The following is a 26,995-nucleotide window of genomic DNA, read 5'->3' on the forward strand; positions in this document are numbered from 1 at the left end:
GACTCCGTCTCAAAATAAAAAAAAAAAAAAAAAAAAAAACACAACTCTCCAGTGATGCAATCTTCTATTAGGTATACATGAAGCTCATTTTGCAATCTTCTCTCTCCTATTAGTCAGTCGGCAAGATGGGACAGGATCTGTCTCACTCATCCTGATTCCTCAAAGCACCTAGCACAGTGCTTGGCACATAGTTCGGACTCAACAAATGTGTTCACTTAATTGATGCATGTGTGAAATTTTAAATTTATCAGTTCAGATATATGTGGGAAACAGTTTTCAGGCATCTATAAAATACATGTGCATGCTTATTTGTTTGCCAATCAAATAAATACTTGTTCATTTCTTTACCCAGGAGATTAACATGACCCACACATATCCTGAATGGCAAAAGTAAAAAAGATAAAACTAAACAAAGATCAAGGCTAACACAAGTGTACACATCTTTATCTAAGAACCAACTTTAGTACTTCAGCATGTTTCTTGGCACTCAAAAAGTGGTGTTTTTCTAGAAACAATGATCATTAGCCCCACTGTAAATCAGCAGAATGTCACCTTGTTTCCAAAAGCCCCCAAGCTAAGTATTCAGCATCTTTTACAATCACTAAAACCCCAAGGAATGGTGCCATGCAAATTTGTGTTCTATGGAGCTTAAAAAAACACTGGGCCGGGCCACGCTTGTAATCCCAGCACTTTGGGAGGCCGAGGCGGGCGGATCACGAGGTCAGGAGATCGAGACCATGGTGAAACCCCGTCTCTCAAAAAAAAAAAAAAAAAAAAAGACTGAATTTTCTAATTTTCTTTTCATGCCCAGTACACACAATAATTTCAGATTATTTTTAAACTAGAACTCCACAAAAACTGGTTTCATTTTCAATTCTAAGGAAAACTGGTTTCATTTTCAATTCTATATCAACTATGATAGACAAAGAACTATAATAATATACTATGTTACTTAATATAAATTTAATATGTTAATATACTATATTATTTAACAAGCTTAACACAGTTTCTGGGGTTAATTAACGACATCATTAAGATCCAACTCCTTGCATATTTTGGGGATCTTTGCACCTATGGCGCATATTCTAAATGCCAAGAGAACTAAATCTCTTAAATGCCCTGTTTTCCCTAGTTAGCTTAAAAGGAAATTACCTGCATATAGCTACAAAATACTAATTTTAGGAGTCCATAGGTTGTTAATATCTACATTACCATAAAAATAAAAAGCCTCCCATCTCATCTCTCTAGCCTGTTCCTTGGAGTCCTGACCCACAATTCTCACTGCATGCATCTCATTCATGATAATTTCTTCTGCCACTACCCAGAATCTTTACAAGAGAAATATCCTATCACTACTCCCATGAGTAACAGCCATATTAAACGTCCGGTTTCTGAATCTTGCAAAAGGAGTGTAATAGATAAGTAGGTCCCAGTATGTTTCTACTACCAGAAGGCTGACTTCAGTCTTGACACCTTCCTAAAAACTCCATCTGCACTGGTCACAACCTTCCTTCCTCCTTCCAGGAGCAAAACAGCCAAGCGGCAGAGGACCCTCAAAGAGGACCTTAACACCAAAGCTCCCTGGGTCCCATCTGTGTTCCTTTGTCCACTCCAGATTCCATGCTCCTTGAGGACAAAGATAGTGTCTTTACCAAATGTTTACCTTTCTTCAGTGTTTGTTGAGTCAATGAATCATCAGTGACAACCTGAGACCTACTCAATACTAAGGTATGAGAGCTTTAAAAACTTCTAACAGCACTACATTTTTCTCTGCTAACATCATCATTAAGAACTCAAAAATGACTCAAGATCTGCTAAGATCCTTAACTAAAAGAGGACACTGAATCCTCTCCAAATTCCAGGGAAAGATGCCCTGGCCTGAGAATGTGGAAAAAGATCACAAGGGAAGCCTGCAGCAGAGAAGACTGGATTCCATCTGGCCTCTGCCCCCTTCTCTCCCAAAGGTCACTGCAGATGGAAGTGAGCTCCAGGTCTGCACCAGGCCAGACTCAAAACCAAATGATGTGGTCAGAAAGGAATCATCTCTGCAGCTTAAATCAACTCCAGGCTGGTCAGTGACTTCTCCATTATGCAGGTGCCACCCATAGGCACCAGGCCAAGACCATAAAGGAGTAAGTTGTATGGGCAAAATCCCATTCTCCTGACATGAAATGCAATGCTCACTGGAATATGCTGATTCTCCCACTGAGTTGCCCAGGAGATGGTGAGGTAGGGCTGCTTTGGGGCCTATTGCCCAGGGTGGAGGATATCCAAGATGCCAAGACTCCACATTGTAAGGACAGAAGCTTTTTTTTTTTTTTTTTTTTTTTACAATGTCTAACAACTGAAGCCATGGAAAAAACATCTGTTGTTCTCTCAAATTCTGGGAGCTATTCTGAAACTCTCCCCTGTCAAATGGAGTTCCCTAAGCCTACAGAAAGAACCCATCCCCAATACCCCACATATGGTTCTCCACAGCCCATAATCTTCAACCCCCACCTCCCGCCCCAGCATCGATACTCTAGACCAGGATATGGAATCACCAACTGTGACTATCCTCAATTCAAGAAACCCTCATCTGCTACTGGTGATCTCTTTTCTCTCATGCCACCTCTTACACATGACGGAAATCTCAACACCAACGTGTTTAGTAACTTCAAGGAGAAACCAACACTGTCAGGAATCTCCGCCCCTCTGAGTTTTCAGTGGAGAACTAATAAAGTCCCTTTAAAAACCTAATACCCTGGACGGGCGCAGTGGCTCATGCCTGTAATCCCAGCACTTTGGGAGGCCCAGGTGGCAGATCACCTGAGGTCAGAAGTTCGAAACCAGCCTGGCCAACATGAAGAAACCCCATCTCTACTAAAAATACAGAAAATTAGCTGGGCGCGGTGGTGGGCGCCTGTAATCCCAGGTACTGGGGAGGCTGAAGCAGAATCACTTGAACCCGGGAGGCGGAGCTTGCAGTGAGCCCAGATCACGCCCTGCACTCCAGCCTGGGCGACAAAGCGAGACTCCATCTCAAAAACAAACAAACAAAAAAAAACCCTAATACCTCAATCAGTTTTTCACGAACTCCACAGAAATTAGTTAAGCATATACATCCTTGAGTTAAAAAAAAAAAAATCATTTAATAGCAGTTACTTTCAATCTTTTAGGAAAAAAATAACATAGAAGATTCTTAAAAGAATAGCGAAGGAAAATAAAAATGGCAAAATGAACACAGAAAAAGCCTGGGAAGGAAAAAGTTAACCTACGAGATTAAATATCCTGTAAATTCTAGCTAGTATAATAGTTTACAGATGAACCTACTATACTGTAAATATTATGGCACCTCTGCTGTCACCATAGGAACTCTGCTTTCTACTTAAGAAAACAGCAATATGTTAGAATGACAGATTAAATAAGTCCTCTAAACAAACTTAGAAATGCAACTCTTTCTATAATAATACAGTTTGAACCAAATTGTCATTTACAGCTGAATATTTATTTTAGCCAATGCAAAGCAGCTTGAAATGTAAAATGACCTAGATTAACAGAGCTTATTCTACACTAACAAATTTTAGGTTAATAGGCCCAGGGAGGTTTTTTCTCAAGCCACATCATAATTTTAACCAATGTACATGTAAAACTGTGATATTCTGTCCCTTCAATAACACTGACTACTAAATTAGTTCTTCTTTCATGAATAAGTTACTACTGAGACCTTTTTTAATTTTCCAAGTTTTGCTTTTTATTTCTTTCTCCCTTTCATCCTAATACCCCTTAAATAGAAATGCAGAACTCCTTTCTTGGCTTGTGGAAATATGAGTACCAATTTCACCAACAAACTAGCTTGGGACTAATGAAATATACAAGCAGGGAGGAGATCCATGGTGCAAATAGATGTTTCATAGTCTCGTATTATCTGATTACCAACGACACTTGACAACACACAAGTGTAAACAAAGTAATGTGATTATTTCCTATAGTCACTGGAAAATTCACTGGACCAGGAGTAAGCAAACTCGATTTTGTTCTTGTCTCTCTATAACTAGCTGTATGACCACAAAGGTTTATCCATGGCTGACCTCATCTTCCTCGTCTGCAAAATTAGGAAGTTGGACCAGATGACCACCAAAGATAACTTTCATCTCCAAAAGAATATGATTTCACTTTCATGTCACGCATTTCTATAAACCCATAGAATTAGTGGTACTTTCCAAAAAATATGTTTAATGATTCAAGCTAAACACTTAAAAGTTTTCAAGAAACTCCAACTTCAAAATTATATCTTAAAATGTTTTGACGCTTTTAGACAATCTCTGCCATCTTGCCAGGAAAAGGGTTAAGGTTAGCCAGGTGACCTTAATTAAGCAAGTCACTTGATTTCTCTGGTCTTTAATTCCTCATCAAGAAACAGAAATAATAAAACTATCCCTGTCTATCTGACCAGATTTTCAGAGGCCAAAGATAGACTTTTTTTTTTTTTTTAAAGAACTTTATAAAACAGTCAAATGCAAAGTTGCATTGTTTCACAGGGGCATCCCACCTCTATGAGCATTTAATGCAAGGCTCTTAACTGTTGACAATATTTTTGCTTCCAACATGCATGTGTGTGCCCTCCTTCAGGAACATATTTTACATCACAATGCCCATGTGTACAAGCACTAAGATATACAAGTGTAATTTTCAGGCATACCAACTTGAACAACTTACATGTAGTACAAACTTTCCTTCCAATATTCAATGTATTTGCTTTTTCTTAATAGATTATTACCTACTCACTTAAGAAAGTAAAACAGCTGGGAAATCCTAGAATATATAAAGAACAAATCATATTCCTATCTTTTCATGTGTTTCCTCCCAACATTTTTCTTACACATAATGTTTTCACACAATTGTGACCACATACATTTCTGCTTTTTTTTGCTCAACATTGTAATTTTCCTGTGTTATAAATTCTCCTCAAGCAGCACTTTAAAGAGTAATATGGTATTTCTTTACCTTGCCCCCATAAATGACCACAGCTTGCGCACTTAGTGAGTATTTACTGTGTGCCAGGCCCTATTCTAAGTGCTTTATATGCAATTGCTCACTTAAGTACAAAGATCTATGGGGTAAGTGCTATTAAAATGTCCACTCTCTGGGTGAAGAAACTGAGAAGGCAGAACTAGTAGATGAAAGAGCTGGGGCTGAAGCCTCCTGAACCCAAGTTCTCACGCACTATATCCTACTGCCATCCATGGCAAGAACTATCCCCCTAGTAACAGAAACTTGGTTATACAACTGCATTTCTACGTTTAAAACTGAGGGAATAAACATTTGATATTTAACTTATTCTTGAAACAGAAGAGGATGGCTTACTTTAGAATCTGTAAGATCATAAACTTTTTTCCATGAACAAAATATTGCTTGTTTTTTTCATAAAAAAGTAAATAGTTCTGTATATTACAGTTAACTCTTGAACAACGCAGGAGTTAGAGCTACCAACCCCCTGCACAGTCAAAAATCCACCTATAACTTTTGACTCCCCAGAAACCTGGCTAATAGCCTACAGTTGACTGGAAGCCTTACTGATAAACAATTAACACATAATTTGTATATGATATATATTATACTGGTTTTTTTGTTTTTTTGTTTTTTGACACAGGGTCTTGCTCTTTTGCCCAGGCTGGAGTGCAGTGGTGTGAACACAGCTCACTGCAGCCTCAACCTCCCAGGCTCAAGCCATCCTCCCACTTCAGCCTCCCAAGTAGCTGGAACTATACAGGTGAATGCCACCATGCCTGGCCTTTTTTTTTTTTTTTTTTTTTTTTTTGCCATGTTGCCCAGGCTGGCCTTGAACTCCTGGGCTCAAGCCATCCATCTACCTTGGCCTTCCAAAGTGCCACAATAACAGGTGTGAGTCACTGTGCCCTGCTATTACCCTCTATTCTTACAATCAAGTATGCTAGAGAAAAGAAAACATTATTAATCGTAAGGAAGAGAAAATATACTTACTATTTGTTAAATGGAAGTGGATCATCATAAAGGACTTCATCGTCTTCATACTGAGTAGGCTAAGGAAGAGGATGAGGAGGGACTGGTCGTGCTGTCTCAGGGGTGGCAGAGGCAATAGAGGTGGAGGTTGTGGGACAGGAGGCAAGAGAGGCAGGAACACTAGGTGTAACTGTACCGAAATACGTAATTTCTGTCTTGCTTTTTACTTTTTTAATTTCTCTAAAAATGTTTCTATATAGTACCAATCCTTCCACCATTTGCTTTGGTTTCAGTGCCCGTATCTTAAAGGGATCCATGCCATAAAAGAAGTGAAAAGCACTCTTGAATAATTAGAATGCTTCTGCCAGACTGTCTGATGTTAACTTTTTGTTGTTGTTGTTGAGACGGAGTCTCGCTCTGTCACCCAGGCTGGAGTGCAGTGGCATGATCTCGGCTCACTGCAAGCTCTGCCTCCCGGGTTCACGCCATTCTCCTGCCTCAGCCTCCGAGTAGCTGGGACTACAGGTGCCCGCCACCACGCCCGGCTAATTTTTTGTATTTTTAGTAGAGACAGGGTTTCACCGTGGTCTTGATCTCCTGACCTCATGATCCGCCTGCCTCGGCCTCCCAAAGTGCTGGGATTACAAGCGTGAGCCACCGCGCCCGGCTGTCTGATGTTAACTTCTTTTCTGGCAGTGCCTCTTCTTCTACGTCTTATTCCTCATCATGGGGCACTAGTTCGGAAGCACTAATCTCCATCAGACCTCTTTTGTTAATTGCTCTGGTGTGGTGTCTATTAGTGCTTGAATTTCTCCAAGATCTTTATCTTGAAACCCTTCACCCCAGCCCCACCTTTTTTGCTATATCCACAATCTCTTTCATGGTTTCCTTGATTGGCTCTGTCATAAATCCTGTGAAGTCATGCACAACATCTGGATACAGTTTTCTCCAGCAGAAATGTGTTTCAGACTTGATGGCTTTCACTGCTTTTTCTACAACAACGATGGTATCCTTCAATGATACACTCCTTCCAGACTTTCATGATGTTCTATTTGGGTTGTCTTCCATAGCCCTACGATCCTTTCCATAAAGTACAGTGTGCACTGAGCCTTAAAAGCCCTTATGGAACCTGATTTAGAGGGTGAAGTAGGACATTGTGTTTGGGAACAAGTAGACCACTTTGATGTCTTTGGTGTTGAACTCATGTGTTCTGGGTGGCCAGGGGCATTGTATAATATCAAAAGAACTTTAAAAGGCACTCTCTTGTTAGCAAGGTACTTCCTGACTTCAGGGACAAAGCACTGATGAAACTGAGGGAAACTAAAGATGGGGTTTGGCATCAGCTCACCCCCACCAGAGCATTCTTTCATGCATCCCCAGTGATCACAAAACCAATACCACTACCTCGCTGATGCTATCTATACCCACTAACCCTGAGGCTTTAGTCAGACAAAGAAAACAGCCATTCTAAATTGTTCTTCTGTGCTCTCAGAATGTTTAACCATGCCTTTTACTTAAAGAATTCCAGGGGCCAGGCATGGTGGCACACACGTGTAATCCCAGCATGTGGGACGCTGAGGCAGGAAGATCACTTGAACTCGAGTTTGAGACTAGCCTGGGCAACATGGCAAAACCCCATCTCTACAAAAAATACAAAATTGAGCCAGGCATCATGGCACACACTTATAGTCCCAGCTACTTGCAAGGCTGAGATGGGAGGATTGCTTGAGCCTGGGAGGTCAAGACTTCAGTGAGCCAAAATCACACCACTGCACTCCAGCCTGGATGACAGACCCTGTCTGTCAAGGCTTGGGGGTTGGCAGCTTTATAGAAAAGAGCAGTCCTGATCACAAACCTGATTGCATTTGCACAAACAGTATTTGGCCTAATCCTTCCTGCCTTCAATCCTGGTGCTCACTTTTCTTCCTCACTAAATTATGTCCTTTGTGGCATTTTTTCCAGAATAGGGCACTTTAATCTGTATTAAAACCCTGTTCAGGCAGATACCCTTTCTCCTCAATGATTTTCTTAACGGCATCTGGGAGCTTGTATGCTGCCTCTTGGTTGGCAGAACTGCTTCTCCTGTTATCTTGATATTTTTAAAGCCAAAATTCTTTCTAGAATTATCAAACCATCCTTTGCTGGCATTAGATTCTCCAGCTTCAGATCCTTCACATTCCTTTTGCTTTAAGTTGTCATATAATGACTTCACTTTTTCTCAAGTCATTAGTCTATAGGTACTCCTTTCTATAGCAATCCTGTGCCCAAATAAAAGCTGCATTTTCACTACAAAATAAAAAGGTATTTTGCAAGAAGTGCAAGGTTTTTATGCCTGCTGACGCAGCTACAGCAACAGCTCACAAATTTCCTTTTTTCACAATGGTCCTTAAACTGGATTCATTTATCTTAAAATGGCAGGCAACTGCAGCTGCAGACCACAGTCTACAAAACATATCAAGTAATTCAACTATTTCTTGTAATGTCATGACTTCTGTTTCCTAGGAGCACTTCCAGGATCTTTGTAAGGGCTGGCACTTTGTAACGGTCCAATGGTGTTATTCAATGTCTATGGTATTGCACTAAACATCATATAGAAGAAGGCACGAGATCACTTTTTACTGCAATAAGCAATTTACTAGAGAGAAAAGAAAAACAGCTCGGAGCAGTCTGAGCTATGTGAACTATGCAGGCCCAGAGAAGAGACATGAGTATGAGACTTCGGGTCGCCCCACTCCGTGCCCAGGGGCAACTGTTAAAAGTCATTTGGTTCCTGACTAGCTGCCTCCCCCATTATCTTCATGTTCCCAGAATGTGTGATAGAAAGAACAACAGATAGCCAATCAACAGCTCATGTTGTTTTCATGTGAATTCTTGGTAAACAACTCAGAAACTGCCTCTTCTTTTCCTTTAAAAATCCACTTGTAGCTGCTGTTAATCAGAGTGTATATTTAGGGCAATCTGAACCTTTGCTCCTGAGTTGCAGCAAGCTTGGCCCAAATAAACTCTCTACTTACATTAAATTTTGCCTCCTCCTCTTCTTTTTGGGTCAGCACTGGAAAGAGGAACTGCTCACATAGGGATGATTGGTGTCACACGGTGTTTTAAGTGGATATTCACAACACAACACTCACCATAATAGCTACAGGAGGTGGCTATGAAATCATTACAGTAGTATAATACGTACTATAGTTAATTTGATGTAGTTATGAGTTAATGTTGCATCTTTATATTTGTTTCTCTGGACTGTAAATGGCACCATGTATGGTCTGTGTTTGTGTGGGTAAGTTTTGATAAATTTTAACTTTTATAATAGATTTGTGTATCATGTACAGTAGTAAATGATAAAATAGACCAGTATCTACACATTATTTTACATATTAATGACATACCTTTTTCTTAATTTCGTCAATGGCTATGCAGTTCATCTGTGAGTTTTTTCAAATTGTTGCACATCTTCAAAAATGTTTACAATACACTTACTTTTTAAATCTGCATATAAGTGGACCTGTACAGTTCAAACCCATGTTGTTCAAAGGTCAGCTGTAGTACCTTTTTTTTTTTTTTTTTTTTTTGAGACAGTCTCGCTGTCACCCAGGCTAGAGTGCAGTGGCTCTATCAGAGCTCACTGCAGCCATGACTTCCTGGGCTTAAGCAATCCTCCCATCTCAGCCTCCACAGTAGCTAAGGACTACAGGCGTGTGCCACCACGCCCAGCTAATTTTTTCTTTTTTCTTTCTGTTTTTTTTTTTTTTAGAGATGGGTTCTCACTTTGTTGCCCAGGCTGGTCTGAAACTCCTGGGCTCAAGTATTGCCCCACCTCAGCCTCCCGAAGTGCTGGGATTACGGGTGTTAGCCACTGCACCCAGCCAATGGCACTATTTATAACTTTTTTTTTAACTTAGCATGGTAAACATCTTTCCTTAGAACATTTGCCTAACTATATGACTGAACATCTACTTTGTTAAGACAAAATGTTTAAAAAATAGACTACATGAATCTCAATTTGAATCTCAATCTATTTTAAGAGTTTTAAAATAAACTTCATGGGCTTAATGGAGACCCTGGGTAGTTCATGACCATCTGCTTTCAGATTCACTTTCAGATTAACATTCAATAGAGGGGGGAGGTCTCTACCACAGGCCCTGACCCAGCCTGTCTTCCAGTGTCATCACACCCAAGCGCTATCTTAATTATATTTATCCCTGTCAACCTCATAGAAAGAGGCAGGAAGATTCAAAGTTCTGATCAGACAGTACGTCTCCTTGCTACCAATTTACCAATAAAAAGTCAAGAAAGAAACAGAAAGTAAAAGTACAAAATAAGATAAATTCACTGATAAGGAGTCAAAAAAGAAACAGAAAATAAAAGTGTAAACAATATAATGTCACCATTCATGTGCTCCTTGCAAAACTCATTATTCAGTGAATGAACATCACTCCCAGTGATTTTTATTCCTTGTATTTTTGTTTTGTTTTGTTTTCTTTCAGATAAATGAGTTACTAAATATTTAACACGAGTTAGATCAGTGTCTTCTTTTACACATTGGAGCTCTATGGAATTGGTGAAAATAAATGGTCCTAACATAGGAAATTAATCTTATACATTTTGTACCAAGATGTGTGGCTGCTTTAAAATCCTATGCAAAGATCCCCATACGGATTTACTGACAATCTGAACAGCTTTTCCTAAACTAAAACACAGAACCAGCCTCAAAGTGATACACATTCTGATGTGCAAGAATATTGGCAAATTAGTCATATGTAGCAATGAGAAACTCATGATATGACAGAGCCTGTGCATTAGGAAAATTAATCTGGCAGCAGGAGGTAAACTGGGATGAAATAAATAGAAATGGGTGCAGGGAAGAGAAATTAGAGGTAATAGGAAATAAGAAAAGGATAAAATTGGCTGGGCGCGGTGGCTCATGCCTGTAATCCCAGCACTTTGGGAGGCCGAGGCGGGAGGATCACGAGGTCAGGAGATCGAGACCATCCTGGCTAACACGGTGAAACCCCGTCTCTACTAAAAATACAAAAAAAAATCAGCTGGGCATGGTGGCAGGCGCCTGTAGTCCCAGCCACTCGGGAGGCTGAGGCAGGAGAACGCCGTGAACTCAGGAGGCGGAGCTTGCAGTGAGCCAAGATCGCGCCACTGCACTCCAGCCTGGGCAACAGAGCAAGACTCCTTCTTAAAAAAAAAAAAAGAAAAGGATAAAATTAAGATATAGAGTCAGATGTAGCATCTTCAGGATTTGTTCATTCATCCAAAAAATGTGACTGAGCCCCTGCTATGCACCAGGCCCTGCGAAAACCATGGTGAACCAACAGTCCAGGGAAGGAAAAAGACATTAAGCAAATGTACAAAAATAAATAAATAAATTGTGAGAAGTGGTCAAAGGAAAGGCACAGGCAGTGCATGTTTTAGTTTGCGTGGATAGGCCAGGACATGTGAGTACAGTTTCAAAGGCCAGAGAGAGTGGCCTGGCAACTGAGAGGGGTGGCCAGGGGTCATGATTATCCCAGGCAGAAGTGAGAGCTTCTTACCTCCTGGAGTATGAGAGAGGCTGGCATACAAAGCCCAGCCAGTGAGTAATGGGAGGGTGGTGTCTGATAAGGAGAGAGCCTTATGGTCCAAGGGAAAGAGTTTGTATCCTAAGGGCAATGGGAAATACTAATGTCTTCAGGGTTTAGAATTGAACCTATAAGGATGGAGTAATTATGGTAGCAAAGAAACCAGATAAGAAGGATCCTATCCCCTGTGATATGGTTTGGCTCTGTGTCCCCATCCAAATCCCCAGTGTTAGAGGAGGGGCCTGGTGGAAGGCGACTGAATCATGGGGGCAGACTTCCCCTTGCTGTTCTCATGATAGAGTTCTCATGAGATCTGGTTGTTTAAAAGTGTGTAGCACCGCTCCCTTTGCTCTCCCTCTTTCTTGCCAGCCATGTGGAGATGTGCCTGTTTCCCCTTCACCTTCTGCCATGATTGTAAGTTTCCTGAGGCCTCTCCAGAAGCAGAAGCCTGTACAGTCCGCAGAACCATAAGCCAATTAAACCTCTTTTCTTTATAAATTACCCAATCTCAGGTATGTCTTTATCGCAGTGCAAAAATGGACTAATACACCCTACAACTGCACAGACCAGGAAAGAAAGGAGACAGGAAAGGGGATGCCAGGTTGCAGCAGGCATCAGTGCTGCTCACCAAAGATGTGAGTCCTCTTGGCAGACACATAGAAAGGATTGTACTTCCCTGCTCCTTGAGTTTGGTGTTGCCATGTGATTTGCTTTTGCCACACAGACCTGCCACATTCAAGATGGGGGCTGTCCCATCAACTGAGGTCCCAGGACAATATGGAACTAGGCTCCCAGCCCACACTCAATGGAGAGGTAGCGTGTGGAAGAAATAAACCTTTCTGTTCTAAGCCACTGAGATCTGGGAGTCCTTGGCCCATAATGACTGATTCATGACAGAACGTAATGAATGTAGTGGTTCTTGAATGAGGAAGGCAAAGGAGACAAAGAGAAGAGACATAGGAGGAGTTAGAGATTTCAAAGCTGGTGATGAAATGACACTCCCCACTAAAACAAGAATGTAAAAAGGACTACCTAACTTGGGATGAAAAGTGGCAATTTATGTTTCATAGATGCTGAACTTAAGGAGCTGGTAGGACAGCCAAGTAGAAGAGTCAGGCAGGAAAACAGAAAAGCAGGTCTAGGGTGGGGCACAACGTGCGGTAGAAGGGGGAGAATCAGAACTGAGATAAAACTGTGGAAATTGCAATGAGGTGGTGCCCCCCTTCGGAGTGAACGGAAAAAATTAAATTCTATAAACCAGTGGTGAAGAGACCCTTTAAGAACACCCCTGTGTGGTGATTGCAGCAAAAAGAGTGAAGAAGATAAAGGAACAGACATCAGAGAGGAAGGAGGAGACGCAGGAGAATCCTGTTCCACAGAAGGGAAGAGGGTGCTTAGTCGTATGGGGTGAGAACTGAGAGGCCGCCCCACACTAAGGACGTGAGCAGGTCATGGGGATAGGGAGCTGTGGATGGTGAGGAAGCAGAGGCAGACCAAACAGCCAGTGTAGAAGTAAAGACAGGAGCTGGGCCAGTAGAGCCAAGAAGCCCCAGGCCAGGGAATAGCCAAGGGCAGAGCCTGTGACAGATAGCCTCCGGCATCTCAGAAACTCCCAGCTCTCCTCTCTCCACCACTTGCTAAGTTCTGAGCAACTTTTTAAAATTGCAGAAGCTCAAATATACAACAGGAAGAAAAAGAACTATCTCTTAGGAGTAAGTGGCTTCCCTCTGAGGGCTCTAATTATCACAGCACATTCTCAAAATCATTTCTCCTGTCAATATTGACCAAAGTAATAAAAGTAATACATGCCAACTGTAGAAATCTGGGAAGGACAGAAAATCAGAAGAAAAAAAAAGTGAACTTTCCATCATCCCACATCCAGAGATAACCACTGTTAACATTCTGCATTCTGGTTTATGTTAAAGACTAAACACAGACAGGTCAGGCCGATAGCCAGTCAACGAATGTACATGAAAGATTTATGTTAAAGAAAAACAATTTTATGACAGGTACACTTTTAAAACCTCATTCTTATCAAACCTACATTCCATACTGTACAGTACAGCTTATGTCCATGCGAATGCGGCCGTGGAGTTGTAGAATGGGGTAGCCCTCCAAGCAAAAAGTTTAACTTAACACTATGACCAAGAGATCTCTATAAACAAATAGCTACAGGGCAAATATTGTTTCTAAGCTTACTGTTTGACTTTTGTATGGTACTTACAGAGACAGACGTTTAGTGTTAACATGGGGAGGCAACAGGCAGAGTAGCTAGGAGCTCAGGGTGTGAAGTTACAGTGCCAAGCTTCAAGACCCAGCCCCCATACCTACACCTGTGACCTTGAGGTGACTTAACCTGTGTGTGAAGCCCTCAGATGCATTCTAGGACATCATAGGTGGTCAATAAATGCTGGCTCCAGAAATATTTAGTTAAGATAATCAATCTTTTCCTTTAGTAACATAATAAGAGCTTGCATTTGCTAAGCACTCACTATCAACTACTTTACATGCATTATCTTACTTAATCTTTACTTTTAAAAAACTCTCTAAGATAATACCTACCAATCCCAATTCTCAGATGAGCAAACTAAGGCTCAGGCAACATACGTTGCTCGAAGTCCTCAGCCAATCAGTGGCAAAGCCAAGGCTCACCTCCAAAGCCCAGGTCCAACTGGTTTCTTCCTGAACTTTCATACTTCAAAAATCCCTCCCCAGGCCGGGCGTGGTGGCTCATGCCTGTAATCCCAGCATTGTGGGAGGCCAAAGTGGGTGAATCACTTGAGGTCAGGAGTTCAAGACCAGCCTGGCCAACATGGTGAAACCCCGTCTCTACTAAAAATACAAAAATTAGCCGGGTATGGTGGCACACGCCTGTAATTCCAGCTACCTGGGAGGCTGAGACAGGAGAATCACTTAAGCCCGGGAGGCAGAGGTTGCAGTGAGCCAAGATCGCACCACTGCACTCCAGCCTGGGTGACAGAGTGAGACTCCATCTCAAATAAATAAATAAATACATGAATATCCCTCTCCAGTCTTACATGATTATTCCCCCATGTTTTATGTGGTTTCTTTTATTTTACAAATAACTCTTATATTTCACTATAATTTATTTCAGTATGTGCTATAAGGTAGGGCTCCAACAATATTATTTGTAACACCATTTACTGAATGGTAACTCACCATATCCGACTACTGCTCTCATGGTACCTAAGTGCCTACACACACACAGGCCTGTTACTGGATTTTCCATTCCACGTCACACCTCCCATCCCATTCTTGGGCCTGCCTGACAGAAAACAGTCACATTATTTACACTCAGGATTACACTTAGGGAAGGTCTCTCTAGGAAGCATACGTTCATGGCTGGTTTGAACTTCTTTCCTGAAATAGTTTCAAAAAGACAAAGGAAAAAAATCTATTTCAGGATGTGTTCTCAGCCAATCAATGAAATTGTTCCCAAAGTTGGCAACTGTATTTCTCAAAACGTCTCTCCCTTCCTCCAAAAACTTGCTCTTCTTTGCCCAAGCTGCTCTGCTCCTTCTTGGTCCTACCTGTGCATACTAAGCATTTGCTCAATTTCTTATTCTTTCCTAGAAAAAAAGGATAAAAGTCTCCCTTATCTCTGCATCTTCCAGGTCCAGTTTAATTCTTAATAAATTCTTTCCCGAATACACTGGTTCTGTGCTTTCGTTTCCTCTGGTCACTGAACCACATGTTTGACTCTTTTCATGGTGCGCCTTAGTACTGTTAGTCACCTTAGCGTAGGTAACTGACCCGTCTACCTGTTTAGATCATAAACCCTGCACGGGCAAGGGCCTACTCTGACGTGGTATCATGTTCTTAGCACCCAGCGGACAGCCCTGCCCCAGAGTCGGCCCTCAGTAAATGTGGACGGTGATTTCACAGTTCCTTCCCTCTCTGTTCAAACTCAAGGCCTCACTAATGTCCTCCTGACAGTGTACTAATAATCAAAAGGACTAGAAGCCAAAGGAATGGAACCTGCTGTTGATGATCTAGTCCGAGATGGGCCTCCACCCTGCTTCCTGTATTTTGGGACATTTCTGTTTTCTCCACTGGAGGGTGGAGAAAAACAGTGCAGAGAAGCTCTGGCCAGTTATCAGCTTACTGACATCTGATTTTAAATTATAGCCAAAAACGAGATTTTACGTTACTTGAGAATTTCAAAGAACACCATTACTGGGGTCTCGCGTAATTACCTCTGACAGCACTGGAATCTTGAGCTGAATAAACCGGGCAGTGAGGGAAGCCTCAGGCAGACTCAGGGACACTACCATCCCATACCTTCTGCCGCCCTCCTCCAGTAACACCAAGCGAAATTTAGCAACAACCTGACTTGGTTTCATTTGTATTGTTGGAACTCAGAGGGGTGAGGAGTGGCATCGCTGGCAAGGGCTTGACATCGAAGAAGAGTTTGAAGCTGAACACAGTGAGATAAGATCAGTAAGGAAGTCGGGCAGCCAGAAGACTTGTGTATTAATACCCAAGTGCAGGACAGTCAGCATGCCCATGCAAAGGGATGTGACCTGATATTCACACAAATCTTTCAGAGAAAGGACACTTGTAGGCCTTGAGTGGTATTAATACATCCTCTTAGATCTAGGCCATTATGATGCCATCTTTAATACATCTGAAAGAGCTAAGGTAAAATCCTTTCAGGAGCTCCAAAAGTAATCATAACTCAACCCTGCTCAGGGAATTCTTTCTAGCTTTTCTTCTGAGCTTGCATACGTTTTGAACATGCTACCTTCCTGACTATTCTAAATTATGGAAAGCTAATTCTGAAATTGTGAGGATTCTTCCTTAATTACCAAAAATCATAAATTACTTTTCCTACAGTTAAAAATGTTCCTAGTAGTACCTCCACTACTTTTATAAAAGCAGCTTAGGGCTGGGTATGCTGGCTCACACCTGTAATCTCAGGAGTTTGGGATTACTTGAGCCCAGTTCAAGACCAGCCTGGGCAACAAGGCAAAACCCCATCTCTACACAAAATACAAAAATTAGCTAGGCATGGTGGTGCATGCCTGTAATCCCAGCTACTCTGGAGGCTGAGGTAAGAGGATTGCTTGTATCCGGGAGTTCAAAGGCTGCAGCAAGCCATGATCGTGCCACTACACTCCAGCCTGGGTGACAGATTAAGATTGCCTCTAAAAGAATAATAAATAAGGCCGGGCGCAGTGGCTCACCCCTGTAATCCCAGCACTTTGGGAGGCCGAGGCAGGCAGATCACCTGAGGTCAGGAGTTTGAGACCAGCCTAGCCAACATGATGAAACCCCATCTCTACTAAAAACATAAAAATCAGCTAGGCATGGTAGAACACACCTGTAATCCCAGCTACTCGGGAGGCTGAGGCCAGAGAATCACTTGAATCTGGGAGGCAGAGGTTGCAGTGAGCCGAGATCACGCCACTGCACTCCAGCCTGGGTGACAGAGCAAGACGCCATCTCAGAAAAAAAAAAAAAAAGAATTCTAAGGCTCATGAAAGAGCTAACCATGTTTGACAAGGCCTACAAAGCTTTTTTAGGTCCTTATTAGAACAAACTAACAATCAAAGATTTTTAAATATGATCTGGGAAATGTGAAGAGCATATTAACAAGTTGTTAATTTTATTATGACACAGTTATGTAAGAATAGACCCTATTTTTAAGTAATATATACTAGTTATACAGAGGTAAAATGATATAAGGCCTGGGACTCACAATCATACATGAAAAAGAAAAGGGAGAAGAGACATATGAACCAAGTTTGGCAAAATCTTGATAATTATTCAATCTGGATGATGAAATATGAAGGTTCATTATACCATTCTCTCTACTTTTTGTATGCTTATTTTCAAGCTTTTCAAACAAATTAATACAAAATCATTCATAAAAGTCCATGAACCTGAACCCATGAACAATGAACTATCGAACAATGAAAAATGGATAAGCCCACGTTATGTTTACATTTTAAAGTTTGTTTTTAATGGCAGCTTTTATCATCCACTGAACTATTTAATTTTGTTGTTTCTGATCTCATGACCATCCACTCATCAATACTTGAAGTGTGGGAAGAGCTATTAAACCCATACGTAGTTTTTTTAAATCCATCTGCAGAACTGCTTTATTAGCTAGATAAGAATATTTATTGAGCATTTATATTGTGGGCATTGTAGTAGTGCTGACCCAAGTTATCAGACACAGAGCAATTATTTCCATCTAAGGACAGATGCACAGACCATGGGATTCTGAACCTGGCGTGGTTGCTGCTCTGCCTCCTGAGAAGTCCAGGGTTACCTTACCTCACCTCCCAAACCTTCATACAACAAAGCCCCGCCAGAACTTATGTGGCAGGTGCACCTGCTGTGGCTCCCTGGCAGACACTGGAGCCACTAGAGGAAGTAGGCAGTGGCAGAGTACCAGGCAGGAGGTGGGGGGATGAGGTGTGTGGGTAATTTTCAGTATGTGTAAGCTCTCCCAGATTCTTCCTTCTGCAATTCAGAACCATCACAATGCATTTCCTATTTCCCATTCAGCCAGGGGACCTCACACGCCAGAGCAGGGACACCCACTTCCCTGCATTTTGTATCTGTTCCATCACAGGTTTCATCAGACAAGTGACCACAGACAGACGAGACTAAGAGTTAAGACAACAGCCGGGCATCTGGCTCTTCATGCTTAAGGGTGTCCAGGGAAAATGGATGTACTACTAAAGTATCATGAGGTAACACAGTTGGCAGCGTGTCACACGTGGGAATGGACACTCCTAGGTCACCATTAGTAGGCCATCCTCCGATGGGAAGGGCAGATATTCGGGGACTACTGCACATCAGCAGTGTTGTGTCTGCACCAGCACTCCTGGGCTCCATCTACACGGCTTATTAAACCAGTACCTGCAGCACTTTGGAAATCATGGCACACTGATACACTTTGTTTACTCTCCTTCTGCCTCAAATCGCTGATGACCACGGCAGGCCCCAGATAAAGGAACCAAGTTCTGTGTGAGAAGGGAAAAGAAAAGATGCCAAAGAAGTTGCAGGCTTTATCCTTAACATGCACTGGCAAAAGTAAGGAAGATGCAGGAAGCCACCCAGAAGTTAGTTGTTATGGAAGAGATGGCTAGGTTCTGGTCTATTCCCAACTCCTGCTCTACTCCTTACCTAATCGACTTCCCTAAAATAGAAAAATTAAATCCTTGTTTACTACGGATCAAACTGGAGTTTGAGAAATCTGGAGTGAGTTGGCAGAGCTAGCAATCGAGAGAAAATTCAAACTGAGCAAACTAGATATAGAAATCAGCGAAGCTTCATCTCCAATCTCCACAAACGTCATTCACGCAATTCTGTGTCTGCCCAGGAAGGGCATCGATCTGCCACCAAAATGATGCATCAGCCCGTGTTAAGGGGCCCGGCACTCTGTCCCGACGATCCCCCACAAAACCCAGACAACCACTTCCAAGGCCCATCTTCTTGCACTGTTCCAACAAACACAAGTCACACCCACCCATAAACAAGCCCGTTTCAAGAAAACAAATGCCGGCGGCAACGCAAGGAGCTGCTAAAAGTTTCCAGCTGCCCTGCAGAGCTCGCTCCTGCTCAAACGTCGCTCCACTCTCGCACCATCCAGGTGAATCGGGTTGTAGTGCGTCTCCAAATACAGCAGGACCAGCGCTGGCTGTTAAAAAGTTAATTGAAAACTTCATTTTCCTCACACCCAGAGGCCTATTCTCTAAAGACGTTCTGCCACGGGAAGATTCATTTTGGGCTAATGGCTTTGCTTGCTTCGAACCCCCAAACGTCACAGGAATTTGCACCAATACTAAATTAGCTAGGGTTCCCATCATGCCCCCCAAGCCTTCCTAAAAGGCGGCCAAACTTCAGGATACCGGCTTGGAGGTGGGGGGCGCAGGAGAGGATGCCGAAGTCCTTCCCTCCTGGAGTTCAGCCAACTCAAAGGGTTCGCAGGGGCATCTCCCACCCTGAGCGCAGACTGGATGAGGAAGCCCCCACCTCAATTCCCCTGCGCCCCTCCAAAACACGGAAGGGGAGGGATGCGGGGGAGGGGGAAGAGTGTAATTTCCCAGTTGACATAAAGCAGGTAAATTGGGAGAGAGCGGGGTGAAAAGAGTGAGAGGGCGACGTCACTCCGCGGAAATTTCCCAGGAGGAAGGGAACAGCGATGGGGACAGGATCTTGGGTGGCGGGGAGGGGTCTGGGAGTTGCAGCCCCTCCATGGACCTTCTCTTCTCCCCTGTCCAACTCCCTCCCGCCGGCCCCACCTCTTGATTCCGCGGACCCAGCAGAGTCGGCCGCTCTGCCTCAGCCCTGCCGACTAAAAGGCGCCCAGCCCGGGCCCGCTGCTGCCTGCGCCCCCGCCACCCTCCCCCGGCCCGCGGTCGTCCCGCACTCACCAGGAGCACGGAGCCGCGCACCACCTCAGACACGCTCTGCCGCAGCTCGGCCGCCGTGCCCGGCTTACTCAGCGCCCGGGTGAACTTCCGAGTCTCCGCCGAGGCGGGGAGCAGCGGCGGCTGCGACATCCTCCTGCCCCCGCCGCCTCCGCCTCCGCCTGCTCCTGCGGCCCGGCCCGGCCGCGCGGCCGCCAGGTGCGCCCTCGGCGCCCGGCCCGCTCCGCCCGCCGCTCCCGGCGCCGCCGCCGCCCGCTCCCCGCGCTGGTCGCCGCGAGTCCGGCCGCCGCAGCCCGGGCCGCGCCCTCTGCGCCGTGTCACGCCCCAAGGCGCCCCCCTCGGCGTCCGCGGCCCCCCGCGATCGCAGCAGCGCCCGGGCTCGCTCGGGGCGACCGTGCGTGTGGCGGCGGCGGCTCCCCCATGCCACCAGCCTCCCTCGGCGACCACTCGCCGGGCCGCCTCCTCGGGGCGGGGTGTCCGGCGCGGCGCGGGCGGGGCGGGGCGCCCGGAGGGCGGAGGAGGGGCCAGCGCGGCGGGACGGCGGGCAAGGCAGGTCGGCGCGGCCCGGCGCTGGAGCTAGGCGGTCGGACTGGCAGGGGCGGCGTGCCGCGCGGGACCCTCATTGGGGAAGGTGGGGGGTCGGGGCCGCCTCCGCTCCAGGCCGCACGTCCGAAGACCGGAGGAGGGGACTGCGCACGCCACCAAGAGGGCGCACAGCTGAGGCCGGACGATGCGCGGTCTCGGAGCAGGGTTTCCTGCCCAGGGAGCCCGGCTGCGGTCGAGGGGACCCCGATGTCACCGGCAGGGTCGGAGCTCGGTGCACCACGCCCCCCTCTGCGCCCGGGGCCTCTGCGGGGACGCAGGTCTCAGGAAAGTAGCCTTTATTTATGCGGCACCGATCGGAACGCGCGGCCGGCCGGGCGGACCTAGACGGAGCGTCCCTGCTTGGAACCTGGCGCGGGGCGCCGCGCGCTCCTGTGGCGCCTCAGCCTCCCCACCGTTCGGTCCCCGGAGGCACGGAGCTCGCGGCGGGACGATGACGGTTGGGCCGGGCCAGGCGTGGGAGACTCCCAGACTCCGGCCCGCCAGGACGGCCAGCTGCGCCACCTTGGACGTTGGCAATACTTCGGAGCCTCGGTTATGTCGCCTGTAATCTGAGGACAACGGCCTGGAAGGGGCTCAGGTGACACGGCGGCCCTCACGGGGGCCGATTTAGCCGGTCTGCCGCCCCTCCGCGCCGGACCGCCAGGCGGGGTACCAGGGAAACCGGGATGCGCCGGCTTGCAAGCCCACCGTGACGCAGAGCTGGCGGCCGCTAGCGACAGCCACCCTGTGAGGGACTTTCCCCCCAATACCCTAACCGCTTTCCCGTCCCTAAGGGTCCCCTCCCGCCCCGGCTCCCTTTCTGTCTCTCTGAGGAAGCCCAGCGCAGCCTAACCCTCACAGGGCCGCGGAGAGGGCGCGCCAGGCGGGGATTTGCGCCAGGCCCTCGGCGCATGCTCGGTGGTTGGGGACTGGGCGGGTACCCCGGGCGGGGAGCCTGACTGAAGGGCGGCTCTGCTGATTGGTCGGGCAGCTCACGCCACGCCCGTTGCCTTCCGATGGACAGTTCCTTACCTGCCGGGTCGGCCTCCGCAAAGAGCGGTGGCCTTGAAAACCCAGTTTTGGGAGAAGCCTTGCCGCGCCTCCCGCCCAAGTACCCAGAAGGTTTCATAGCCGCCATCACTGCGGTGGAGGAGGCCGCCTGTTGCGTCCCACCCCACCAGAAAGCCTAACACTGGCCTGAAGCGTAATCTTAAAGTGGTAGGGGAAAATACCGATCTAGCGCAGAGAGCAAAACACCTCCGTTCTGGGTTTAATGGGCAGGTCTGGAGGTGAGGCATGCCGTCAGCACTCAATAATTACTTGCAGGATCGGATTGTTTCCCCCAGTGGGTGGGGACTGCAGGATGTAGCATTGAGCGAGCCTGACAGATCGGAAGATAAAACAAGTGTGATAATAAAAACAATTACACACTAACCCATTTCCTCCTCCGTGAAATGAGGGAATGCCCTAGACATTTTCCAGACCTCTTCTGTCCTAAGAGTGGAGCTGGGTGACAGAGCAGGTGCAAGCCGGCCTTTCCCTGCCTCCCCGGGGAACGCACTCTGTTCAGTGAAAGCAACTCAGCTCGCATTGACACCTTTCAGCTGCAGGAGTGTGGCCGCTCAGATCTCATCTGAACTGTTGACAACAGTTGTCTTCTGAGAATCGTGAATTAGAGCCTTCCTTTAGGCTTCTGACTCCCTCAAAGGTACCAGACAACCCAAACTTTTCCTCTTGTTACCTTGGCTCTCTAAGCTGTATCTACTTCTATACAAGGCGAACAATTTTGTCTTTTTAAATTAAAAACAACAACAAAAGTACCTAAGGTTGTAGGGTTTTATATTCTTTTTTCTTCTTTTCTTTTTTTAAGAGCTATATGATTACATAGAGTGTGCGTGTAGTCTAAACAAAATTTCAACAAATGGTTTTAAAGATCTAATTGGCTTCTATTAGCAATGCATGAACCAGGCACCATTCTGACTACAAAATAGACAGGAGCTCTGTGGGAATGGAAGAACAGCTGGGTTCTGTTAAGGTAGCTTAAGCAGAAACAAGGGAAAAGCATAGTGCAGAAAGCACATTGGGTAACTTCAGGTTACTCTCCTTTATGGGTTAAAGCAGAGGGGGCTGCCTTAGCTGGCTCAGGCTGACTGGGCCCCGTTTGACTGGTTGCTGTGAATCTCCTGGTTTTTGGAAAACTGGCCCTTTTTGGGACTTTCCTGTTTTTAAAAGTCTGTTTAGTTACGTGGCACTTAACACAGTGGCTTCATTTTAGTTTGGTCTGTTGGGGCCTAGTTCAGGAGCTCAGTCCAAGACAATGACCTACCACAAATTTTATTTAAATATATGTATATCTGGAAAGTGAAGAATTTCCCAAACCTACCAATTTTATCCATATCTCTACCACTCCTAAATTCTGTACCTGCTTGCTGATTCAGTATATTCTAGAATTGGCAGATTTTCATTTAGGAAGCAGAGAACAACACACAATGTGCCAACAGTAGTCATTGGCAATGTCTAACCAAGCACAGGTTCTGACAAGGCAGCATGGAAACGTGAACTAAGCCCAGGAAGATGGACCCAGCAACCCAGAGTGGAGCCTCTTCTTCCTAGTGAAGTGTTGTTGATAACAAATGGGACATTCCTAGTGTTAAAGTTTCAGCAGAAACTTGATGCCTACTGTTCTGGGTTGAATTGTACTCCCCCAAAAGATATATTGAAGTTCCAAACCCAGTACCTGTGAATGCGGCCTTATTGGAAATAGGTCTTTGCACATGTAACCAACTTAAGGTGAGGTCCTACTGGAATAGGTGGGCCCTAATTCAATACGAATGGTGTTTGTTTGTTTGTTTGTTTTGATGGAGCCTCACTCTGTTGCCCAGGCTGGAGTGCTGTGGTGCAGTCTCAGCTCACTGCAGCCTCTGCCTCCCAGGAGGCTGGGATTACAGGCACCTGTCACCACGCCTGGCTAATTTTTTGTATTTTTAGTAGAGACGGGGTTTCGCCATGTTGGCCAGGCTGAGGTCAGGTCGAACTCCTGACCTCAGGTGATCCGCCCACCTCAGCCTCCCAAAGTGCTGGGATTACAGGCGTGAGCCACCACGCCCAGCCTGAATGGTGTCTTTATAAGAAGAGACACAAATACATATATAAAGGAAAAATACTATGTGACAACAAAGGTAGGAAGGAGAATACTGCACACCTGCAAGCCACAGAACAGCAAGGATCACTGGGAACCACCAGAAGCTGGAAGAGGCAGGGAAGGATTCTTCCCTAAAGTCGTCAGAGGGAGCATGGCCTGCTGACACCTTGACTTCAGACTTCTAGCCTCTAGAACAGTGACAGAAGAAATTCCGTTGTTCTAAGTCACCCAGTCTGTGGAACTGTTAGACAGCAGTCCTGGGAAACCAATGTGCTGGCCAAAGGCTATTTTTAAAATTTAAACCAGAGTGGGCCTGGAATTGTGTGAATTCTTTTGGCATCACTATTTCCTGGAGAGCAGTCATACCTACAGAGGGGCAGAGCATCAGCCCAAAAGAGGGTGCTACCTGGCTACCTGGGATGAGGCTGACCTCTGGCTGGGCTGGGTGGATGGTGTCTCAGGTACAGTAGAAGATACATCCACCTACATTAGCTTGATGGAGTAACCTCATCTTTGTTTTTCCAAACTACAGGAAGAAAGCTTTTCTTTCTGTTGAAAATGATACTAGTAGGTAGTGGAGATGAAATATAATTGCAGCCAGTTCTGAAATTTGCATATAAATGACTGTACTACACCCAAATTTATAATTCAAGCATTACTCATGTTTAATGATAACCTCTTACTACATCATTTCCTTGTTAAGTTTGCTTTAGGATTTGTATGTATCTTAATAACATATAATTAGTTTAAAATCTTTTCCGGATATATCTTGAAAGAGCATGGCTGTTTTTAGCAAAAATAACAAGTGACCCATAAAAAGGAGGCACTTCTGTGCACTGTCACAGGGAAGTGTGAAAGGGGACTTTCGTTCTTTATTTTATCCTTGCACTGATTGAATTTTATTTATTTATTTATTTTTTTGAGACAGATTCTTGCTCTGTTGCCCAAGAAGGAGAGCAGTGGTGCCATCATAGCTCGCTGCAGCCTTGAACTCCTGGGCTCAAGCAATCCTCCCACCTCACCCTCCCAAGTAGCTCAGAGGACAGGTGCATGCCACCATGCCCACCTAATTTTTTTACTATTTGTCGATACAGGGTCTCACTATGTTGCCCAGGCTGGTATCAAACTTCTGAGCTCAAGTGATCCTCCTACCTTGACCTCCCAAAGTTCTGGGATTATAGGTGTGAGCCACCGTGCCCGGCCTGACTGAATTTTTTAATGAACATTCACTACCTTTATACTTCATTTATTAGGTTGGTGCAAAAGTAATTGCGTCTTTTATTACAGTGGCAAAAACTGCAATTACTTTTGCACCAACCTAAAAAGTCATATTTTTTTTTTTTTTTACAAATTTGTTTTTTAAAATTAATCAAGTCATGCTTAGAAGTGGGCTCTTGTTTATTCCACTAGGTAACATAAGTAGAAAACATAACTCTTCAAGACGGAGCATCCGGGAAAGGTATTACAATTAATCTAACACTTATGTTTCCAGATACCACTTAGGGTTCATGTTACTGGAGGAATGTAATCCCCTCTTTCACTTCTGTTTTACTCAGGAGACATTCTTAGAGGAAATGGAATATGAGGTCTTTAAGAGATAGCTGAGATGAGGGCATGTCACATTTTATTATGTGTATAAGTCACCTGTGGATCTTGTTAAAATGCAAGTTCTGATTGAGATGGTCAGGTGTGGTGCCCAGGATCCTACAGGGCTAACAAATTCCAGGTGATGTCAAGCGCCTAAATCAGATGCTGCTCACCTACAGACCGCACCTGGAGTAGCAGACAGTTTGACTTCACTGCAGGCTCTTGAAGATTCTCCAGCTGACTTTCAAAATTTAAGCAGGAAGGCAGCCAAACAATAGGAAAATGGGGGAAATTCATGACCAAACAATTCAAAGAAAAGATATAAAATGGCTGGTAAACATATGAAAAGGTGTTTGGCCTCATTTATGATGTAAGAAATGCAAATGAAAACTACACTGATACACAATTTCTCACCAAATTGGAAAATTTATAAGGTATCACACTGTATGTGGAAAGGCTATTGGGAAACAGGCACTGTCACACATCGCTGGTAGAGATGCAAGGTGACACAACTGCTATGCAGTGGAATATGGCAATATCTGACAACACAATGTATGCATTTGCCATTTGTGCCAGCAATCCCACTACTAGGAATTTTCTGTGAAAATACACCTTAAACAAAAAGAAAATATTATGCACCAGGTTATTCATTGAAGCATTATTTATAATGGCAAAATATTGGAAAATATCTAAATACCCAAACAGTGGAGATAGAGCAAATGTGGTGCATGCACACAAAGAGATATTATTCAACTGAGAAAATGAATGAGAAAGATATCTATTAATATATGTGAAATGATTTTCAGGATATGTTGTTTTAAAAAGCAAAAAAAAAAAAAAAAAGCAACTGAACTATGCTGTCTTTGGGTAAAAAATAGGGAAAGTGTGCTAGTATCTGCTTCTTTTTACCAAACTCCCCCAACCTACACAGGAAGGATAGCTAGAGATTACTAAGTTTGTCACCTTCAGACGTTAGGTGGGAACAAAGCAGAAGAGGAGGAATGGGGAACACAGGTTGAGTGATATTTCTCTGAATACACTTTTCTGTACAGTTCTTTTTGATATTAATGTTTTACATATTCAAAAAAATAATAAGGCAGAACATAAAATTAACAAGAATAAAGAAAATTCAGCCGGGCGCGGTGGCTCACGCCCGTAATCCCAACATTTTGGGAAGCAGAGGCAGGCGGATCACAAAGTCAAGGGATCAAGACCGTCCTGGCCAACATGGTGAAACCCCGTCTCTACTAAAAATACGAAAATTAGCTGGGGTGGTGGCACACACCTGTAATCCCAGCTACTTGAGAGGCTGAAGCAGGAGAATCGCTTGAACCCAGAAGGCAGAGCTTGCAGTGAGCCAAGATCGCACCACTGCACTCCAGCCTGGCGGCAGAGCAAGACTCCGTCTCAAGAAACAAAAAAGAAAGAAGACTCTAAAATGGAATACAAACAAACACATGGACAGACCTATGTAATCATAATGTAACCACACTGAAGTCAAAACTTTTTTTTTTTTTTTTTTTGAGGCAGAGTCTTGCTCTGTCGCCCAGGCTGGGGTGCAGTGGCGCAATCTCAGCTCACTGCAAGCTCTGTCTCCCAGGTTCACGCCATTCTCCTACCTCAGCCTCCCAAGTAGCTGGGACTACAGGCGCCCGCCACCTCGCCCAGCTAATTTTTTGTATTTTTAGTAGAGACGGGGTTTCACCATGTTAGCCAGGATGGTCTCTATCTCCTGACCTCGT

General features: G+C 44.7%; 2 protein-coding genes across 8 annotated transcripts in view; one reads left to right on the plus strand and one right to left on the minus strand.

The window, feature by feature from the left end:
- DOCK9 (dedicator of cytokinesis 9) overlaps positions 1-20,408 on the minus strand; it is a 293,699-nt gene extending 273,291 nt beyond the window's left edge. For all 7 annotated transcript variants that reach the window (XM_030813620.1, XM_030813623.1, XM_030813617.1 and 4 more), the window contains exon 1: positions 19,943-20,408. In XM_030813620.1, the coding sequence (XP_030669480.1) occupies positions 19,943-20,071 (129 nt within the window). In that variant the 5' untranslated portion in view covers positions 20,072-20,408. The remainder of the gene's footprint in view (positions 1-19,942) is intronic.
- A 40-nt stretch (positions 20,409-20,448) lies between these two features.
- On the plus strand, positions 20,449-22,342 carry LOC105739793. Its single transcript, XM_012506899.2, has one exon. The coding sequence runs from the start codon at positions 20,670-20,672 to the stop codon at positions 21,090-21,092; it is 423 nt and encodes a 140-aa protein (XP_012362353.2). The 5' UTR covers positions 20,449-20,669; the 3' UTR covers positions 21,093-22,342.
- The last annotated feature ends 4,653 nt before the right edge of the window (positions 22,343-26,995 follow it).

This window comes from Nomascus leucogenys, chromosome 5 (genome assembly GCF_006542625.1).
Source record: "Nomascus leucogenys isolate Asia chromosome 5, Asia_NLE_v1, whole genome shotgun sequence".
In the NCBI taxonomy this organism is placed as follows: Eukaryota; Metazoa; Chordata; class Mammalia; order Primates; family Hylobatidae; genus Nomascus; species Nomascus leucogenys.

Coding starts and splice junctions, on each gene's coding strand:
- LOC105739793 (XM_012506899.2), top strand. CDS start 20,670: ATGCGCGGTCTCGGAGCAGGGTTTCCTGCCCAGGGAGCCCGGCTGCGG.